This window comes from Crinia signifera, chromosome 9 (assembly GCF_055691185.1).
Source record: "Crinia signifera chromosome 9, ASM5569118v1, whole genome shotgun sequence".
Classification (NCBI taxonomy): Eukaryota; Metazoa; Chordata; class Amphibia; order Anura; family Myobatrachidae; genus Crinia; species Crinia signifera.
The window spans coordinates 41880779-41898648 of record NC_139225.1 but is presented as its reverse complement, the minus strand read 5'-3'; the positions used below and the strand labels follow the sequence as shown (position 1 = coordinate 41898648).

At 45.5% G+C, this 17870-nt stretch overlaps 1 protein-coding gene across 2 annotated transcripts in view; it reads right to left on the bottom strand.

Annotated features, from left to right (window-relative positions):
• Positions 1 to 17212, bottom strand: part of SH2D3C (SH2 domain containing 3C) — an 87539-nt gene extending 70327 nt beyond the window's left edge. Inside the window, exon 1 of one of the 2 annotated variants that reach the window (XM_083158988.1) lies at positions 16951 to 17212. In XM_083158988.1, the coding sequence (XP_083015114.1) occupies positions 16951 to 17122 (172 nt within the window). In that variant the 5' untranslated portion in view covers positions 17123 to 17212. Of the gene's footprint in view, positions 1 to 8564; positions 9175 to 16950 lie in introns of those variants that run through there. The other variant, XM_083158989.1, reaches the window with a different exon arrangement.
• Between the last annotated feature and the right edge of the window lie 658 nt (positions 17213 to 17870).

Genomic DNA, 17870 nt, shown 5'->3' with positions numbered 1-17870 from the left:
GGCCCATTAACCAATATCAACGTTAAAAGTTTTGCAGAGGATAAGGGAAAAGCGGAACTGTTAAATGGGTTCATCAGTGTTTACTAGGGGAAAGCACATAGAGGAAAGCACAGATACCACAACTGAGACAAACAAGCCGGATCTCAATATGGATCTCACGACCGATGATACAATATTGAGGCTCCGCAAAAGAAAAACTAACAAATCACCAGGGCCAGATGGGATACATCCTATGGCACTAATGGAATTAAGTGAGGAACTAGCGACCCCTCTATATTGCATTTTTGAAAATTCACTATCATCAGGTATGGTGCCAAAAGACTGGAGAATAGCAGAGGTAGTGCCAATATAAAAAAAAGGAAAAAGGGATGACCCAGCTAATTACAGGCCTGTGAGCTTAACATCAATAGTGGGTAAAATATTTGAAGGAATTTTAAGGGATGGTATCCTGGAATATTTAATCCTTCATAGTTTACTTAGTATTAACCAACATGGGTTTGTGAAAAATTGTTCATGCCAGACAAATTTACTAGGCTTCTATGAGGATGTCAGCAAAAACCTTGATAATGGAAACGCAGTAGATGTGGTCTTCCTTGATTTTGCAAAACCTTTTAATACAGTACCACACATGAGGTTGATAAATAAAATGGAGGACCTGGGATTAGGGGCAAATATCTGTAGATGGGTAGGGAACTGGCTGTGTAATAGAGAACAAAGAGTGGTTGTGAACAGTGCAGTATCAACTATGATACCAGTACTAAGTGGAGTGACACAGGGTTCGGTTCTAGGGCCCATCTTATTTAACATATATATTAACGATATAGGGATGGGGATACTTAGCAATGTATCCATCTTTGCTGATGACACAAAATTGAGTAAAGATATTAAAATCAACAGAGGATGTGAACATACTTCAAAATAATCTTAACAAGCTAGATGAGTGGGCTAAAAAGTGGAAGATGAGGTTCAATGTGGATAAATGCAAGGTTATGCATCTCGGGAGACGTAACCAGTGTGCTAGTTACAACCTAAGCGGGGAGGCATTAGGTATTTCAGCACTTGAAAAGGATCTAGGAGTCCATATAGATAACAAGCTGTGGTGCAGTGCTCAATGTCACATAGCAACAAAAAAGGCCAACAGAATTCTAGCATGTATTAAAAGGGGCATGGAAACTAGGGACTCAAAAGTAATTATGCCACTCAGTGGCGTAACTATAAATTTTGCTCCCCCCTGCCAAAAAAGTTTGTGGCGCCCATAGGATCCTCTCCAGCCTGTTTCCCCAGTGTGTGACGTGATGACATCACATGCATAACAGAGAAGCTGAAGCAGGAGAGAGGAAGAGAGACCAGCAGACACTGCTGATTCCCTTGGCTCCGATGCATCCCAGGCCGCCCCAGCACGCCCATCCGCCCGCCCATCCTGTACACAGTAGCCAATAGCCAGCTCTGTGTACAGTCAATTGAATCAGTGGGGGGGGATTGTTGTCTCTGCCATGGCCGCACCCGCGCTGCGGCTGACTCGCCTCTGGTGCTCAGCAAGCGGGCAGTGGCAGGCAGCAGCATGTCAGTGCGTCCAGTGGGTGCTGGTGCCCACATAGACCCCACTGTGGCTTGCTCCCCCAAGCTGCAGCTGGGGCTGCCTTACAGTAGTTACGCCACTGATGCCACTGTACAAGGCATTGGTTAGACCTCACCTGGAATATGGAGTACAGTTCTGGGCCCCATACTATAAAAAGGACATCATAGAATTGGAAAAAAAACAAAGAAGAGCAACAAAGCTTATTAGGGGAATGGAGAATTTAAACTACGAGGAGAGATTAAGCAAGCTGGGACTATTTACACTAGAAAAGAGACGTTTAAGGGGGGACATCCTCAACATGTATAAATATATCAGGGGCCAATATAAGGAACTCTCAAGCACCCTTTTTACTGCAAGAAAGGAATCTAGGACACAAGGGCACGAATTTAGATTAGAAGAAAGAAAATTTAGTTCCCTCAAAAGGAAAAAATTCTTTACGGTCAGAGCAGTCAAACTGTGGAACTCTCTTCCTGGAGAAGTGGTGTCGGCGGATACAATAAATACATCCAAAATAAGGTTGGACAATCATTTATTGGATAAAAACATCCAAGGGTACTAATAAGAATCATATTATGTCTTTTATAAGGGATAAGCTATTAAAACATAGGTTGAACTCGATGGACGCAAGTCTTTATTCAGCCTTATCTACTATGTAACTATGTAAATCTGTGCTCATCTGCTGGTAGTATTTACTTATACTTTTATCTGCCCTCAAAACTTTCCCTGCTTGGATATGATTGGAGTGGCATAAGTACTGTATTTTGTATTATTATTTTAATTGATAGCACAGAGTTTTACTATATATTTCAATATTATGCATCCGTTGCTGTTAATATGGCCAGAGTGGATGCTGAAATGGTTTTGCGGACTTTGCAGATGACAAATGAGTGTGACAACAAAGCAGATTAATCTTATTTATTCTCCTGTAGGAAGTGGAGAGTGACAGAAAGAGGCCAGCGACCAATCACTGGAATGGGAGCGGCCTAGATGTAGCGTCGCGTACTAAACTTTCTCACTGCAAGAAAAGAGAACCAGGACTTCTGCTATGTTAACACCCAAAGCCACAAGTTAAGATTTACAGTTCAAAGGGGTTAATTAGTTTCAGAAATGTCCCATTTCTGGTAACCCTTTCACAGCCAGGCTAATTATACCCCTTTCACACTGACAAATATTTCCCCGGTTATTGCACAACCTGAAAAATTGGTCAGTGTGAAAAGGTCCTGAAAAATTGTCCCGGGTCCAACGTCTTGGGATTTCAAGGGGCAGTGTGAGCTATTATCCCTGGTCGAGACAAACCGGGTCCAGTTCACTGCACTGTAAAGGCGCGGCTGGGAGATGCCGACATCTCCCAGCGCCGCGCCTGCCCCGCCTCCCGGTTACTTGTCCGACTTTATTCCAGGTCGGCTAGTGTGAAACGCCAGGGTAATAGTAACAAGTCCCATAGGGAAGATGGTGGGGGATACGGTCACAAGGTCAAACCTATTTAGGTTGACATGCATTGGGTCGACAAGGTCACACAAGGCTTAGGTCAACCCATGAAATAAAAAAGGTTGTTTGAGCAGCGCTGATAGTCCCCTGAAATAGGTCATCATGACTAAAGTCGACAGGGTTGGAAGGTCGACACAAGCATTTAGTTGACAGGTTGACAGTCAAAAGGACAATGTTGGTTTTTCAGGGTTTTTTTAGCCAACATGTGCCAACAGGCGGTATTTCATGTCCTACCATCCACTACGGCACGGTGGGAGAATAAAATAGTGTGCCAAGTGCAGCGAGGCACCGTGCCCAAAGCATGGGGAGTGCAGCATGTCGACCTAAATTTGGTCGACACAATGACCCATACCCCTCGGCGGTGCGATGGAAAAAGGCCTGATCTTTGAAAAAAGCTTCATACATCTCTCCCATACTGCATTCATCTACATATGTCTTTGATAGGTGCCAGGTTGATGGGTGCTGTTGCTTTATCATCACTCACGATATTTGTGATGCCACGTTTCTGCATACAATAAATCATATAGAGTATAGTGGGGCAACATAAAGTTACTGCTGCTGCTTAGCTACTAGCAGTGGCCATTATTCACTGGCAAAGACGCAATAACTCACAGCAGCCAGTCAGATTTTTAATTGCCTAACCTGCAGTAAGTTGATCAATGGCAGCTGCTGATTGGTCGCTGTAGGCTACAACGCAATGGAGCTCGGATAATACATAACCTCCTAGATATTTTCGTTTATCAGGGTGGCAGGCTGCGCTTACTCGTTCATTAGGCAGCGACTGTACACTGCCTAGCGCACTGGTCTGAATTAGGCCCTAAGTAGTACACACTTCAGGGACCACCCGCCAGGAGTGTGATGTGGACATGCTTGCACCCAAACCCACTTTCCTGTACCTCCATCCCACATTGAGGGCTGTACATTGTAACAGTCCTTCTAAACTGTGTATTATTCAAATTCTAAATACATCTGAAAGCTTTGCGGGAAACAGAAAAAGACGCTGGCATTGTGTTGCTTAGTGCCCCCATTGTTCTAATAACATGCTATGCACAATACGTAGTATGGAGTTATGTTATGTAGAGCAGATGCCGTAGCTATGGATCAGTGCCATTCATAAAACACTGTGGGGGAAATTTACTAAAGGAAATTTGTAAAAAATAGGTGTAAAAATAGGTATATTTGTATCCAGAAATACACTTATTTTTGACATTTACTATCCCAAAAATACGGCAATTCGTAGTCGTATTGATGTGCTATCAATACGAATACGAATTGCCGTATTTTCGGGATAGTAAATGTCAAAAATAAGTATTTCTGGATACAAATACACCTATTTTTTTTACAAATTTCCTTTAGTAAATTTCCCCCTGTATGTTTAAGTCACATTCTTAAAAGACTGTGAAAGTGGCAACACGTGTTGGCATTTTGTCTGCCCATCTGGCAGTCTGTGAATCTGGCCCGATATTGTTGCTTTTGGCTCAGTGAATAATATCAGTTTGGGCGAACAGCAAAAAAAAAAAGAATGAAAAAAAAAAAAAAAAAGAATAATGGAATCTGGTCGATTAATGACCCATTGGTCTGGCTAAACCTGTGAGTGACCAGATGTGAGGAGGGTGGATTTCCGTGTGCTAGGCCGGCCTTAGGGAATGAATGCAATAAGCCATATATTTTTTTTTTCTTTTAAGGATCATTACACAACACTAATGTCCCTAATTCCAAATGGAAGTGGAATAGATCCTCTATTAGCAAACGTCCCAACAAGGTCACACTCCTGTTGCTATCTAGGTCTATTTTGTAATTTAACCTTTGCACCCTATGCAGGATACTGAAAACTATCCTTGATATTATAAGCAAACCAGCAGAGTAATGTATTTACCTGCGCAAAGTAAAGGGTCTATTTATGACCCTCAGAAAAGCCCAATTTCTGGTTAATATGGCAGTGGTGGCTATCCCTGGCAGTAGTCATTACTGTGGGTCTCAGGGGATAGCTACATCTATTGCATAATTAGTAAGAAACAGGGCCGGTGCAAGGCACCGGAGCGCCCCAGGCGAGTCGGGGTGGGGGCGCCCCGGTGCCGGGGGAGGGGGGTACCTGTCCTGCGGCGCTGTCCGGTGCCGGGGGAGGGGGGTACCTGTCCTGCGGCGCTGTGTATTTAAAGCTGGCGGCGGAGGCAGCGGGGGTCCCTGCAGTCCATTAGAAATTACGAGCGCTATCCGCCGGGCTATGCGGAAGCGCTTCTGTTGTGAAAACACTGGCAGCACGCTGATTGGCTGAGATCAGCGTGCGCCGTGCTGCCAGTGTTTTCACAACAGAAGCGCTTCCGCATAGCCCGGCGGATAGCGCTCGTTATTTCTAATGGACTGCAGGGACCCCCGCTGCCTCCGCCGCCAGCTTGAAATACACAGCGCCGCAGGACAGGTACACGGGCGGCACGGGGGGGGGGGGCAAAATGCCGCCCTCCAGTGTCCGGCGCCCTAGGCAAATGCCTAGATTTGCCTAGTGGTGGTGCCGGCCCTGGTAAGAAGTAGTACACACAGAGCCAAATTAACAACTGGGGCCATCGCCCAGGGGCCCCCACACAAGTAGAGCTACATGGTCAGCATGGTGGCACTGTAACATATGTGAACTGTGGTTTCTATGTGGCATAAGGTGAACTGAGGGCATTTACACATTGGGCCTGATTCAGATCTGCGAGTATTCGGAGCCCAGCGAGCACATGAGGCCCCCCCGGGCACCCGCACCCCCAAATGCATACGCAGCCGTGCACACAAGGGGAAATCACTCACCATCAAATGATTTTCCCCTGCTTGCAGTAAATCGCGGCGCTGCAGAGGCCGCGGGGGGAAGAGGTCGCTGATGACGTCAGCACTCCCCCCCCCCCCTACTGCCGGGGAATGCCAGCATTTTCCAGGATAATCCCAAGAAAATGCCAGCATTATGTCCACAAATGCCTGGTGCCTGTCAATCAATTTGCGAGCTTACAGCGAAGGTTAGCCTTTGTATGATCCATTTACAAGGGGACCCAGCACATGTGAACAGCATACCATGCGCATGCGCGGTCTTTTGATAACTGGCAGGGCTGTGCATACTTATCTGAATCAGGCCCATTTATACTTTCTAATAAAGTCACTAGCATATCATATTAACAGTTTCATTGATAGGGGCTCCCACAAATTAGTTGCCTAAGGGCCTTCCCACACCATAGAATGGCCTTGGGTACACATACCACTGCTGTTCTCTCATAGGTCCAGTTGAAGGGGTATAAGCAAACGGATCTACTTTTATGTTCTCCTCTCTATTACACGTTTGATTTACAGACTGCAGAGAGGAGGCGGGGCTAAAAGACGCAAATCCCACATATAATCCCATTCTGCCCTAGTGATGAAAAATCCTGAGGATTCTGCAACTTGTAGGATGTTGGCAAGTGTGTGTGTGTGTGTATATATATATATATATATATATATATATATATACACACACACACACACACACACACTCATGCATGCATGCAATATTTTCAACAGTTTATGAATATGCCGCCCTCTTGTTAAAATTATAGTACACTAAATTTCAATGAACTCCCTCAGAGCTCAGCTTTTGTTTAGTCTGCTTTGAAGGTAGATGCCTGCATCATTTACATATGTATGTCTATTAAAAGTGATATGCTGCTGGAAAAACCCACCCGAATACCAAGAGCCCCCCAGCACAGTGTAGATGAGATTAGTAGCATACCCCATGGGCTTCAGGCACATGTATATTGCTAAGGGAATGAATAAGATTTAATGAAAGCATTGATTACACAGTCCCAGGCATCCTTGCTTCTGTCAGACAGTTTCACTAACCTTTTACACAATCCCACAATGCACATGTTCAGATATTTGTCACAAGGGGGCAAATAAATAGATGTTAACAGAGAATTTCAAATTTCATTACAGTTTTCATCTCATTATGGTGCTTGAAAGCAGTAAATACATTTATTTTAATTTTCTTAATCTGGCGTGAGATGTAATAGGGTGCAAAAGGTCAAAACATATAAAGTTTACATCAATTTGCACATTACTACATTTTCGGTAAACGTGCAATTTCGGTAATTTTTTACCTAAAAATAGCACATGTGCAAAAATCGCACCCTATTACATTTCGCCCCTGGTTTTGGGGGGTAGATCTTGTATATTGCATGTGAAGTTGCGTCGCAAGTAAACCAAGCAAGAGTTCAGAAAACATGTACAAACACCAAAAAACATGTGTTGATGTCTTACGTTGACCTTTCAACCTATCAAGCTTTTGTACCAGTCGATCTTAAGCCCCGTACACACTGGACAATAAAATGCGATATTGCTCATTCTAGCCCTTGTGAGCGATATAGCTCATTATAATGCCCAGTGTCTTAGGGGCTTATTCTAGTTCACTCTTTCTGAAGCCCCGTACAAATCCTTCTTAAGCCCCGTACACACGGGGGGATATATCGCAGAGCAATATATCGCTCGCGATGAGCAATATATCGCCGCTCAGTGTACCATTTGCTTCAGCGACCAGAGATGGTCGCTGATGAAAAAGAAACTGCCGGGGGAGCCCGGCAGTGGAAATCAGCTGGTCGCAGGAGCATGTTCCTGCGACCAGCGATCACTATGGGGGAGAAAACGGGAGCGCGCACCCGGCGATCTATCGCCGGTGCACACTCCTATTGTGGGCAATATGGTCGCTCAGCGACCATATTGCCCACGATATTACACAAAACGCCCCAGTGTGTACACAGCTTCAGATGGACAAAACCATGTGCACTGCAGGGAGGCAGATGTAAAATGTGCAGAGATAATTAGATTTAGGTGAGTTCTTTTGTTTCTGTGCAGGGTAAATACTGGCTGCTTTATTTTTACACTGCAATATAGATCTCACTTTTAAGTAAAACCCCACCCAAATCTAATTCTCTTTGCACAAGTTACATCTGCCTCACCTGAAGTGCACATGGTTTTGTCCATCTAAGAAGGATTTTGTCAGAAAGAGTGAACTAGAATAAGGCCCTTAGTGCCAGTTATGTATCATGTCTTCAGTAGTGCTATTACAGATGTCCCCAGTAAGTTTTTATTGTTTTTGGAATAATTTTGATAAAGGATATTTGGATGAGGGATACTCAACCTGTACTTTAAATAAATAACTGCAGCATATTATATCAAACTTAGTACATACTTAGCGAAAACTTTTTCTTCTTTTTCCAAACTTAAAAACATAAAAAAATAGGTCAACTATCACTGCACAATTTTTACATACAAGTTTCATAAAGAAAATATACTGTTAGGTCAATTGGTTTCCAACAAAAATTACCCTAGAATGTCTGTGGGCACGTGTACATGTGGTAGGGAATATAGATTGAAAGCTTCACTGGGGCAGGGACTGGGCAGTGAATGTTCAACTATACTCTGTAAAGCGCTGCGTAATATGTATGCGCTATATAAGAAACTGTTAATAAATAAATAATAAAAGTAAAAAAGTACTTACTGAATTTTTTGGAGTTTGATTTCTTTGCATTGTCGTCCATTATAGAAGAGTCTAAAACAAAAGTGTGGAAATTTTTAACATCCGTTACAGATGGTGCAGCTTGTACGCCCCTTACTCTGTATGTCCTTGTAGTAAGTTACTGCTCATCTTTCTGTCTGACAAGCTCTGTGTGGTTTGGAGTAGAACTCAAGATTAACCACAAGGGAGGAGCAATGCTCTGAGAAAGATGTTTATCTATAAGGTGTCAGGAACCTTTTGATCTTCAAAATAGCCTTTATTACTGACCTTCTAGTCTGGCCACGCATTCTGTACAGCATAAGTAGAATATACCGTAGGTGTTGGTGCTATCCATAACACTATACAGACAGGCAAAGTGTATTTATTTATTTATAACTATAACAGCCTTTCATCTGCATCAGTATATAGTGCTAATCTTTACTTCCGCTATTTCTGCCTATGCCGCCTTCCTCAGATACCTGAAGTGTAACCAGCTAAAGCCTGAAAGGGTGAACCATAACAGAGGTGTTTTCCTGATAAAAGCAACAATTAGCATTAGATTAAAATGTAGTTTATAGCAACGGACTATATAAATGGTAAATTCCAATCACTGGCCACAATTCTATGCACTAAAGCAAAGTAAATGTATTATACACTAATGCTGTGTACACACACGGTGCGATTATGGCAATTTTTTTCAGCAGGATTTCGACTATATAGTCAAAATCATAAGGACAGTTAGCCAAAATCGCACTATGTAATACCCCTTTTACACCGCCGAAAAATCCGGGTCAGCGGCGGGTCAGACCCGGATCTTCGGCGGTGTAAATCCGTGTCCCTTTACACGGGACTTCTACCCAGGTCCTGACCTGGGTAGAACACGGCTAGGACCTGGGTAGAGGGCGGTGTAAATGGGAACGCCGGGTCGGATGACCCGGCTCCCATTTACATGAATGGGGAACGTCCAACCTGCGGACCGCAGCGTCCGCAGGTTGGACGGATTGTCAGTCTGACACTGACAGCCGGCGCTGCTGTCTGCTATACTCTGCAGACAGCAGCGGCGGGGGAGGGAGGTGAACGGATGCCTGTGTGTGGCATCCATTCACCTCCTGTCCAATGGCGGGGGGTGCGCGCGGGGACTGGGGGCAGCCTAGCAGCTTACCTTAGTGCTGGGCTGCCCCCAGCAGCGTTCTGGGTACGGCGGCGTCGATCGGCGCTTGAAGATGACATTGCGCTGTCATCTTCAAGCGCCGGGAAGGGGTGGGAGGGGGGTGCGGGCGTTTAAGCCTGTCCGGTGTAAATGCCCCTAAACGCCGGGTCGCACCCGGCTTCAACCAGGGTCCAAAAAGCCGGGTGCGACCCGGGGTTTTGGTCTAAAAGGGGTATAAGACTACCTGAGATACCAAAACGGATGCTGATGCACAACCATGCGGCATGGATATTGTGCAGCACAGTCTATTTCTACTACATCATGTGGAGTGTCATGCTGCTCAATGCAGCATGGCCTCTGTCCGTGTACCACCCAGGTTTGCCTACCCTCCCGGAATGGCCAGGAGGCTTCAGAAAATCAGGTCCGCCTCCCGGGAAGGTGGGCAAGTCTTGCTGCCCAGAGCACTGACACCCCCCTTCCCTGCTGATTTAATGACTGCAAATTGCGGTTCCGAGGAGAAGGGTGGGGCTAAAATGATGCGGTAACGGAATTTTGCGGCATTTAAGCCCCTGTCCCCGCTCAGGCTCGCACATCATGTGGTTTATTACATGGGGCAGGGCCTAATGATGTCAGCCTTGTCCCCGCCCCCCTGACATGTTGCCTCCCCGTGAAAATTAAAGTAGTTACGCATGGTGTCACCCCCCATCCCGAAACTGAGGTCTAGGTGCTGTTGTAAGGAGTTAGGTGTAGGAAACAGTCTAAAGGCCACCGGAATCGGGACATCTGTCAGAATGAACTTAGGTCTACAGTCATTAGGTCGACCCCACTAGGTCGACTGGCAGGAAGGTCGACATGACTTAAGGTCGAATTTGCATAAAGGTCGACATGAGGAAGGTTGATTGGTCATAAGGTCGACATGGGTTTTTCACTGTTTTTTGATCCGAATGTCGACACAGTCGACATGGACACAGTTGGCAATGAGAATCGGACCCTCGCATCGCTCGCAATGCTTCGGGCACGGTGCCTCGCTGTGCTCGGCACACTATTTTATTCTCCCACCACGCCCTAGTGGATGGTAGGGCATGAAATACCGCCTGTCGGCACATGTCGGCTCAAAAAAACAGTGAAAAACCCATGTCTACCTTATGACCAGTCGACCTTCCTCATGTCGACCTTTATGCAAATTCGACCTTAAGTCATGTCGACCTTGGCCCATGTCGACCTTAAGTCAGGTCGACCTTCCTGCCAGTCGACCTAGTGGGGTCGACCTAATGACTGTAGACCTAAGTTCATTCTAATAGATGACCGCATCCCAGGCCACCATACACTTAGAGGAGGTATCGCATGCAGTCTCGCATTCAATACCTATACAGCTCCAGGCTCCCTGGTGTCTAGGATCACATAGGGTTGTATGTGTTCTGTATGCATATGATGTGTCATAGGTGATGTTGTTCACTGCTCCAGGATACGATGTATCCTTGTGGCAGCCATAACTATCTCCGGGTCTGATTCGACACACACGGGACCGTGCATCGGATTGTATTAGTAAAGAACATACAATATGACACTTGTCATACGGTTTATCAGCTGTAAAAAGCATTGGTTAGACCGCATCTAGAATTTGGAGTAAAATTCTGGGGCCCGCACTATAAAAAGGACATCATAGAAGTGGAAAAAATCCAAAGAAGAGCAACAAAGCTAATAAAGGGAATGGAGAATTTAAGCTATGAGTACAGATTGAACAAATTGTGATTGTTTACGCTAGAGAAGAGACGTTTAAGGAGGGACATGCTTAACATGTATAAATGTCAGGGGTCAATATAGGGAACTGTCAGGCACCCTTTTTACTGCAAGGAAGGACATGTGAGCACAAGTTTAGATTAGAAGAAAGAAGATTTCGTTCCCTTAGAAGGAAAAATGTCACGTTCAGGGCAGCTAAACTATGGAACTCTCTTCCTGGTGAGGTGGTGTTGGCAGGCGCAATAAATATGTTTAAAATAATGTTGGACAAACATTTATTGGTTAAAAACATCCAGGGGTACAAATAAGAATCATAATCTGTCTATAAAAATTTCAGAATACACTACATACTGTATAACAATGGATAAGATAATAAACCAAGGTTGAACTTGATGGATGCAAGTCTTTATTCAGCTTGAACTACTATGTAACTATGTAAGCTTGATGGGTTGAAATCCTTGAGAAGGAAAGCACTTGCAGGAGAAGGCCCTGGCCATGTGAGCTCACATTCTAAAGGGGAGGGCCAGACAGGCATGGGTGACACAGATAGTGAACATGGAACAGAGGCTTGGGATGAGAGATGGCTGAATTTGAGGAAGAAGTGAGTCTTTGGATCCCGTTTAAAATATTGTAGAGATTTGGACAGTCTGCTGGGGCAAGGTAGAGAGTTCCAAAGAAAGGGGGCAGCACATGCAATGTGAAGGCAGGAATGGGACAAAGTCATCTATTGGCAGGAGAGGCGGCATTTGTATTTGTAGAGCGAAGAGGACAGGTGAGTATGTAAAGAGAAATATGGTCAGAGATGTAATTGGGAGAGGAATGGATGCCTTATATAAGCGAGTGTATGAAGCTTGAATTGGATTCTGAAGGAGAAGGACAGCCAGTGAGTGAGGAGGTGAATGCAGTATTTGGAGAGGAAAATTAGGTGGGCATTGAGGACAGATTGGTGTGGAGAGATGCTGTACGATCAAAGGTCCATACACACTGGGCCTTTTTGCCCAGCGTGTATGGATAACAATTATGGGGAAAATCGCTGGAGTACATACACACTGAGCGTTTTTCATCCGTTTTAGCAATTTTCCCGGAGCTGGACAGCTTTCCATAACAGGATGCGATGGAAAGCCATCCACTCCACCACTCATCTGCTGATAATACCAGCAGATGAGTGGCCGGTCCAGCGATGATGCAAGAGCGTGCACCACCGCTCATCACTACCCCGTACACACTGGCTGACTTTCAAGATGAAAGCTGCTCAAACAAGTAAACTGAGCTGCTTCAGCTAAAAGTCACCAAGTGTGTATGGGCCTTTATATTCCTCTTCCCAACTAGACAAATGTAATAGACTTTAATTTGGGTAGTGCCAACATATTACATATTATTCTAATTGCCTCACTCCCTTGCGTGTTTGTGCAGGGAAGCAATGGTGAGCATCTGCGCATGTGCATTTATGCGCATGTGCAGACGGATTCAGTATGAAATGCCAGAGGTCGGAATCCCGATGGTCGAAATACTGATGCCGGAAACCCGACCGCCAAAATGCAGACAGGGGGAGGGGGGGGCGGGCATTGCCCGGTGTCTCGCTGTGCTGATGCTTGTTTGCCGTCCCGTTCGCACCTAGCAGTGCAGGCATGGGGCGGTGGCGAGAGGTCGTGCCCATGGGAACTCCCAGTGTTTCACGGGGGCGTTTCCATGAAAACGCTGGGTGTTTCCGTGTAAATACGCCTGTGATGCGGGTGCGGGCAGCTGACATTTGCAGATGTCAGCTGCCCGCCCGCTTCACACACAAGGTTCTCTTAGATGTGAGACACCAGAGAGGGGGTGGGCGGTCATGCAGGTGGACTTTGGTGGACTCGCAAAGCATCATTGCGAGTCAACCATAATAAGGTCCATTATGCAGTGCTGCACATCAAAAACATTGAACAGAGAGATCAATTCCTGTCCAAGTGGAGTTTGCAATCTAATCTGCCTACTGCAGACCTACACAACCAAAGTCAATTTTGTTAGAAGTCAATTAACCTAACAGCATGTACAGAATAAGGGCCCAAATCTAATTCTCTCTGCACAAGTTACATCTCCCCATCTGCTGTACATGGTTTTGTCCATTTCAGAAGGAATTTGACTTTGTGAGTGAACCAGAATAAGGGTCATAATCTGATTTTCCCCATAGAAACATCACATCTTGAATAGAACTCCCTTCTTAGTAAGTTTACCCAATACTGTTAATAATTTAAAGCCTTCCTATATTTGCCCTTGAGTAGGAAAACACTGAGGATATATGGGTGTGGTACATCTCACAGACAATGTCTAGGTCAACAGTCATTCAGTCGGAAGTAGACAGTCAACATGCGCAAGGTCAACATTGGCACAAGCTAAAGGTCGACATCTGAAAAGGTCAACATGAGTTGTCTACTAATTTATGTCAATGTCAACATTTCACTTAAGCACGCGGGCCCCAAAATAGTGTACCGCATACCCTTGCATGGCTGCCTTTACTCGATATTGTTCAGACCATGGGGGTAATTCTAATTTTGTCTTCACATGGGGGACCGATATTTTGCGTCTGTACAGATGCATTTCTGCGCATGTGGTGCACGCCGGGTGCATGCACCCAAGCTTGAAATCAGGGGGAGTGTGTGTGTGCCGGGGGGGGGGGATGGGATTTGCATTTCCCATGAATCCGCTGGTTGTTCCCATGGAAATCACCTGGTGACGCGTGTGTGGGGGGCAGGCAGCTGACATCTTCGGATGTCAGCTACCCGCCCATTTCCTGTCAAGTGTGCACGCAAATCTAAGTGACCTAAGAGTCTCTTAGATATGCATGCACCCTCCACATCATTTGATGGTCGGCGGCCATCGAAGGATGTGGGTGTTTCCACATGTTCATGTTAAACATCCATTCACAGGCCGTGCGAACAAAGCCCGTGTGCGAGGGAGGGGTGGGCGGGCCATCATTCGTCAGGCGGTGCCTGGCGGACTTGCAAGGCTGAGAATTCGCAGCCTTGAGAGTCGACCAGAATAAGGGGCCATGTGCCTCGCTATCACTGCACTTGGCACACTTTACTGTTCACAATTGGAGTCCCCTTGAAAGGGAAAGTATAAAAAAAGTCACAATTTTTTTAAAAAAATTCATGAAAAACTATTGTCGACATGTTCATGTGGTGACCATAGCCATATAGACCTATTGCTTGTGTTGTCCTTTGTGTGGCTTTGTGGCGGAGTCTATTGCACATGCATAGCAATATGAAACAATAATGACCAATGGGTGCCGACATAGTCACTGTCAATCATTAGTGATCGACCTAGTGACAGTCGATCTAGACATTGGGGGTTATTCTGGTTCACTCCTTCTGGCAAATTCCTTCTTAAGCAGTGTACACACGGTCATTTATCGCTGCCAAATGATCACTGAGCGACCATTTTGCCAGCGATTGGAGTGTGTTAGGTTTTCAGCCCCCATATGGTCGCTGGTCTCCTGCCTCTTCTCCCGGCAGGGTATCATTTTCATCAGCGACCATCTCCCGTGTAGTGTAAATCTAATTGAAAAATAGTCTTGTCAGCCAAGACTATATAGTGGTAATCTAACAGCAGTGCAAATCTAATGTAGATATTGCAAATCTAATGTGTTCACTGCAGAATTCCATTCAATGTCCATCTCCTGCCGAAAGCCAGTGTTGATCTAATAGCAAATCGAATAGAAAATAGTGGAGATCGAAAAAGAGTAGAAAAAACTTTAGAGCAGGTCAAATAGTCCATATCTAATAGAACTCAAATCGAAAACGCAATTGAACCGTGTGTACGCACATGTTTTTGATTTGATTTGACTTCCCTCCTAATTTTTGATTGCAGTCACCTTTTTAAACAGGTAAACACCTGATGAAAAAAGGTGCGTCAACACAGGTGATGGTAATCCTAAATTAAGAAAAGTTTTTGTTGGAAGGTATGAAATAGTGGGCGTCCTAGTGTGACTGTTTCCTAGACACAGTCAATCTAATGCTGCCCATACACTTATGAGATCGGATGCAATGCGACATCAAAGTGTGCTGTCAATCGCATCTTATGGTGCAAAAAGTGCCCCCTTTCAGCACCCAATGTCGAATGGCATCTTGCGATGGCACATCAGGTGCTTTAAGAGGGCGGCAGAGTAGCATAGTGCTGTGAATGAATTGAATGTGAAAAAAAATCTAAAACACTGGGTGGCCCTCTGATTAAAAATCACATGCGATCACTCCTGCAATTTGATAGATATTATGTGCAGCCCATACCATCTATCGACACGACGTTCGGCCGGCGGGTCCGCGCATCGCGTCGCATGGTCCCTAAAATGTGCATACAATCATTCAATTTATTGAACAGATGTGGTCGAAATCGAATGATTGCATACAATATCTCATAAGGGTATGGGCTACATAACAGCAGGAACCAAATTAACCCACCCTCATCCCATTAGGGATGGCCATTGACCATTGATGATTAGAAATTATTGATGGTTTATGGCCGATGTTGAATAGTTTTGACATCTATGTCAGGCTTAACTGAATAGTGTCGTTTTCCATTTTCATGAAGGGGCCGGGACACGGAGCATAGCAAGGCCCCCAACACCTGTGAAGTCCCATCCCCATATTTTGATTGGCCCACAGGCTAATCTTTAAAGCAAATGGATGACCATCGATATATAAAAACATTGATGGTCATCCATTGCATACTTAAACACCATTGTTGCTCATTTGCACTTTTTCCCAACGATGTCCATCCCTACATACCATACCTTTAGGGTTGCCACCTCAGGCATCATCGATTCCTGGAGATTCCACCCCACATCTTCATGTGCGCACGCGCTCCCGGAAAATTGGGCGTGGCTTTGTAAACTGACGACCTCTTCAGAAAAGTGGGCGTTGCCTCTAATACAGACATGTATTGAAGTCCCTATTGTTACATTTAATTACATTTCCCCTACACAGAGAAACCTCATACATCCTCCCCTCACTAGGGATAGCCATAGTTGCCATTGCCATCGATGGCAATTCTGCAACTGGCCATCGATAGTGGTAAACTATGCAATGGCTGACCATCAATATTTTTACATATCGATGGTCATCCATTGTGTTTGATTGATTGGCCTGTGGGCCAATCAAAACACAGGGGCGGGGCTTCACGGGTGTCGGGGCGGAGCAAAACATTGTTTTGCTGTTCCATCGATGGAGGGAAACCATCTGGTTCTTCCCCATCGATGGCAAAAGTATTCGACATTGGCCATGAACCATCAATGATTTTGAATCATCGATGGTCGATGGCCATCCCTACCCCTCACACTAACACCAGTGATAACTTCACAGCAACCTCCCCCACCCCTTCACTTCTCTAACATGCATATCTGCCCTAAACACCATCCACACACACAAATCCCCCCCCCCCCCCCATACTGGCCTCACCATTTCCTCATCTGACAGCACAGACGGGCAGAGGTCCCCTAGGAATGATACACAGTAGCAGCTGGCTTACCTCTCCTCTGGGGCTCAGTTTCGGAGGAAGCGCTGCTGCGGCATCCTAAGCTGTTGGCTGCACAGTGCTCCTCCGTCCTCTCCAGTCCCGCGACCCAGTTTAAATATTTCTGGAGAAAGAGGGAGCTGTGGGGCGGACAACAACTCGCAAGTGCTGGAGACACACTGTGCATGCCCTGTGGCTTTTCTGGCGCCCGGAGCTTGCGCTCAGCTGGAACCACCCTCCCTATGCCCCTGACAGTGTGCACACTCAGTTGGGAGGCTGTGGAGCAGGCATTCCCAACCACGGTCCTCAAGGCACACTAACAGTGCAGGTTTTAGCGATATCCACGCTTGAGCACAGGTGACTTAATTAGTACTGGGTATATTTTGATTTAACCATCTGTGCTGAAGCCTGGATATCACTAAAACCTGCACTGTTGGTGTGCCTCAGGACTCTGGTTTGGGAAAGCCTGCTGTGGAGGCTTTCAAAGTCACCCAGATTCCGGGAGAATCCCAGAATCCGTAAGATTGCAAAAATGTCCTGGAGGGTTGCCACAAATTCAGGGAGAATCCAGGAAAGGTGGCAACCCTACATACCTCCTAGTATGACCCATTCCAGGAGGGACACATGCTCTGTTTCTGGGCTTGTTCTATGATTACCATCACCTGTTCTTCAGGTTAATTGTCAAGAAAGGTGTTTCACCACAGGTGATGGTAATCTTAAATTAAGAGGCAAGTTGTGAGCAGGGCCCTCCTACCTTTTAACTGTCTGTAAATACCCTGTTTGTTGTATCACTGTCTCCTTTTTTAAAGTGTAACGGAATATGCTGCGATATATAACAAATTGTCAATAAATAAATAAGTCCAGGAATAGAGCATTTTGTCACTCCTGGAGGGTGTCATGTTAGGATGTATGCTCACACTGAGGTGATAGCGTCG